Source organism: Acanthisitta chloris, unplaced genomic scaffold (genome assembly GCF_000695815.1).
Source record: "Acanthisitta chloris isolate BGI_N310 unplaced genomic scaffold, ASM69581v1 scaffold19077, whole genome shotgun sequence".
Classification (NCBI taxonomy): domain Eukaryota; kingdom Metazoa; phylum Chordata; class Aves; order Passeriformes; family Acanthisittidae; genus Acanthisitta; species Acanthisitta chloris.
The window spans coordinates 51,872-55,088 of NW_008683407.1; the positions used below are offsets into that span (position 1 = coordinate 51,872).

Here is a 3,217-nt window from a genome sequence, read left to right on the forward strand (position 1 = left end):
GCAGCAGCAATGACACAAAGTCACATCTGGGGCACAGCCTTGAAGCAGCCCAATCTCTCCTGGACTGCAACCTCCTTACAACATCTTACTGAAAATCTAGAAAAATAACCCTACGTGAAAGGGATCCTGAGTGTCGCCATGGCAAATGGAGTTGGTTCACCTGGGCCATCTAAACTCCTGTGTCCTTATAGGACAAGACTTAACAGCCCTTATCCAAGATTACTCTTTTCTGAAGGTTTTCCTTGCTGTATGTTTCTGAAATAAGCTGAAGAGGACACAAGGCTGGAACACAGAGAGTCATAATGCCTTGAGGCTACATGATGCAAGATATTTTAGCTCCCAATATTTTTAAGTGCAGCATTCCATCAACTATATACCACAGACGAAGAGCCTGTAGTTTCTTCCAGCTTTCTCGTCTACAAGAGGAATAATTCTGCATTTCATAGCCTTCACAAGGTTTCTCTTGATCTCCTCTGTCCTCTCCCTAATGTAGGAACTGAAAGTGTAACTACATCTATCACACTTCCCAGACTCCTTAGGATCAAAGCCCTATCTTATAGCACAAGAGAAGTAAAATGAAAGTAAAATGCAAAGATGGCAAGCTCAAAACCAAAGTTCACTCTTTTTCCCTTGATGGAGAGCGACTGAATTTGGGAAATCACTATTACAAAGCATTCTGAGCAAAACTGACATATCATGTCTGAGCCATGAATAAAAATATCTCAATTCATCATAGGAATTTTGAGGGAAAAAAACAGGTACTTAAGCAGGAACCTTTCTCTTCAGACATAAAGACACATGACAGCCCACAGAAAGAATTTGAGAGCAATTGAATGGGGGCCAGCTGTACCACATCTGCCTGATTTGGGATGAAAAGATATCAGACTGACCTAGGAGCAAAGGGATTCAAACATTTTTTTTGATATCTCCAGCATCCCAATTTAAAATGGTGTAGTCTGAACCCACAAATTTGCATTTTGTACCAATTTTTTTGTGGTTTTCTACTATCATCCCTGAGTTTTGTTGCCACTTGTGTGACATGGATGAAGGAATGACATCAGCTACAGATCTAAGAAAGGGTGAGCACATATCCTGTCTTCCACCTGCAGTAATGGAATCTATAGACATACACTTTTTAAGTTATGGTCAGAAACCACAGTTAAGGATGGAAAAAACCCCACACCTACTCCAAAATATCTAGGACAGCCCAGAAGCCCTTATAAAAGGTCAATCAGCAAATGTGCCCAAACACCTTCAGCTCAGCAGAACCTAGCACAAGCATCAGCCGCAGTAAAAGGAAGAAGGAAGATGTCTCCAACCCTTTGTACTTCTCTGGTAAGAACTTGCTTTCTGGTTTTTTCCCCCAATTTGACAAAGACACATTTAAATTCTAATAGATGGAATACAGATCTGACTCACCTTTAAAATGCTTGTTTAAACCATTAATAATTAAAACTAACTAAAATTGGAGACTGCTCATGAGGCAGTAACGAGACTGTACAAGTATATAAGTGACATGGGCTACCACAGCATACTCTCAGTCAAGAAATACATCAAAAACTCAACCTTAGAGTGTCTTTTTCTTGTTATATTTTTTTTTGCTCTCTTTTGTATGATATTGTTCTCTATCATTTAAAATATTTTTATCACCAAATTACAACTGGGTATATACCATACCTGTCAGCACTGTAAGAATCAGAAATAAAGGAAGAATGGATGTGACATATGTACTTTTTTCCATAATTAATCCAACCTGTAGATAGTCTTTAACTACCAGCTAGGCTGACTGTGGATGAATTTCACAGTTGTACTTGCCTTGTGTCCTAAATGCACCAATTTTCTTCAGCTCAGCTCACTGCTCCTCATGCTGCTGACTGTGCTGTCAGCCAGCACTTCTGCCCAAGGAAAGGTGATCAAGCCTGGGCTCAAGCCAGAGAGCCTCTTCAAGCAAGCATCTATGGGATGTCTGACCCCAAAAGACTCAAAATTCCCCCAAACTGTGAGAGTCAACATAAACATCAGCAACACAAACCAGGACACCAAAATGGGTTTTGATGTCAGCAATCGCTCTCTGGCTCCCTGGGATTACAGGTATGATCTCTGTCCCTGTGGTCTGGAAATACACTGGCTGCCCTGCTTAAGAATAATGCCAAGGCTATGCTTCACTCTTGAGAGATTTTGGAAATGTGAGGGTATCCACAGTCCATATAATCCTCTTTGAAAGCAAACTGATACAGAAAGGAGCAGAGACCAAAATCATACAGAAGGCAAAGCAAATTACTTTTGGAATTTAATTAATTTATTTATTGGGACAAGTTTTATCTTCAAAAACATTCTTTACCTAACACATCACAAAAAAGACCCCACCTTAAAGAGACAAGATTGCACCAAATTCAATGGTGGTTTAAAAACATCAGCATTAGGCCTGAAGAAGGTTTCCTGTTTCAGGGGAGAGCTGAAGGTTTTTGAGTCCATTAATTAGAGAAATATGTTGGGAAACTCAAATAATTTCTGCTCAGTCTTGCAAAGTGAGTGCCTGCTTGAAGTAAGATTTTTCTTAAGACAATTGCATGCAGCCTGGTATGTTTCTCTTACACCATAAAACCTGAATATTTAGAATCACAAAATCATTGAGGTTGGAAAAGACGTCTAAGATCATCAACTTCTTTATTTACTTACACCGTTTCTTAAAAACCTACAGTAGTGGAAGGTCTGCTGCCCTTTTTATAGGCAATATATCCTGAGAGGAACAGGTTCCCCAGCCCATAGTTATCCAGATTATGTTGCTTTTGGAGCTTCAACAGCATTTCCATTTCCAATGCTTCCTTTCCTGTCAATTCACAGCATTGATGAGGACCACAACCGTTTCCCCCGAGTGATCGCCGATGAAAAAAACGTTCCCCCGGAGTGATCGCCGATGCCAAGTGCCGCCACTCCAGGTGTGTGAATTCGGATGGGCAGCTGGACCACAGTGTCAACTCTGTCCCCATCAGACAGGAGATTCTCATCCTCCGGAGGGAGCAGAAGGGCTGCCAACAATCATACAGACTGGAGAAGAAAATAATCACTGTGGGCTGCACATGTGTCACTCCCTTGATCCGACACCAGGCTTGAAGGGAGGCAGTAGTGTTAAGAGCAAGGAGCCATGGAGAACTTCCTTGCTTAACAGCAGTGAAATGAAGGGGCCTGATTCAATCTCCATAAAACTGAATCAAGC

General features: G+C 41.2%; 1 protein-coding gene across 1 annotated transcript; it reads left to right on the plus strand.

Moving 5' to 3' along the window:
- Window positions 1–1,308: 1,308 nt before the first annotated feature.
- IL17A (interleukin 17A) lies at window positions 1,309–3,114 on the plus strand. Its single transcript, XM_009078934.1, has 4 exons — window positions 1,309–1,335; window positions 1,847–2,091; window positions 2,845–2,873; window positions 2,906–3,114. The coding sequence occupies exons 1-4, from the start codon at window positions 1,309–1,311 to the stop codon at window positions 3,112–3,114; spliced, it is 510 nt and encodes a 169-aa protein (XP_009077182.1).
- Window positions 3,115–3,217: the final 103 nt, after the last annotated feature.

Coding starts and splice junctions, on each gene's coding strand:
- IL17A (XM_009078934.1), top strand. CDS start 1,309: ATGTCTCCAACCCTTTGTACTTCTCTG. Junction 1,336..1,846: donor CAACCCTTTGTACTTCTCTG/GTAAGAACTTGC, acceptor AATTTTCTTCAG/CTCAGCTCACTGCTCCTCAT. Junction 2,874..2,905: donor GGACCACAACCGTTTCCCCC/GAGTGATCGCCG, acceptor AACGTTCCCCCG/GAGTGATCGCCGATGCCAAG.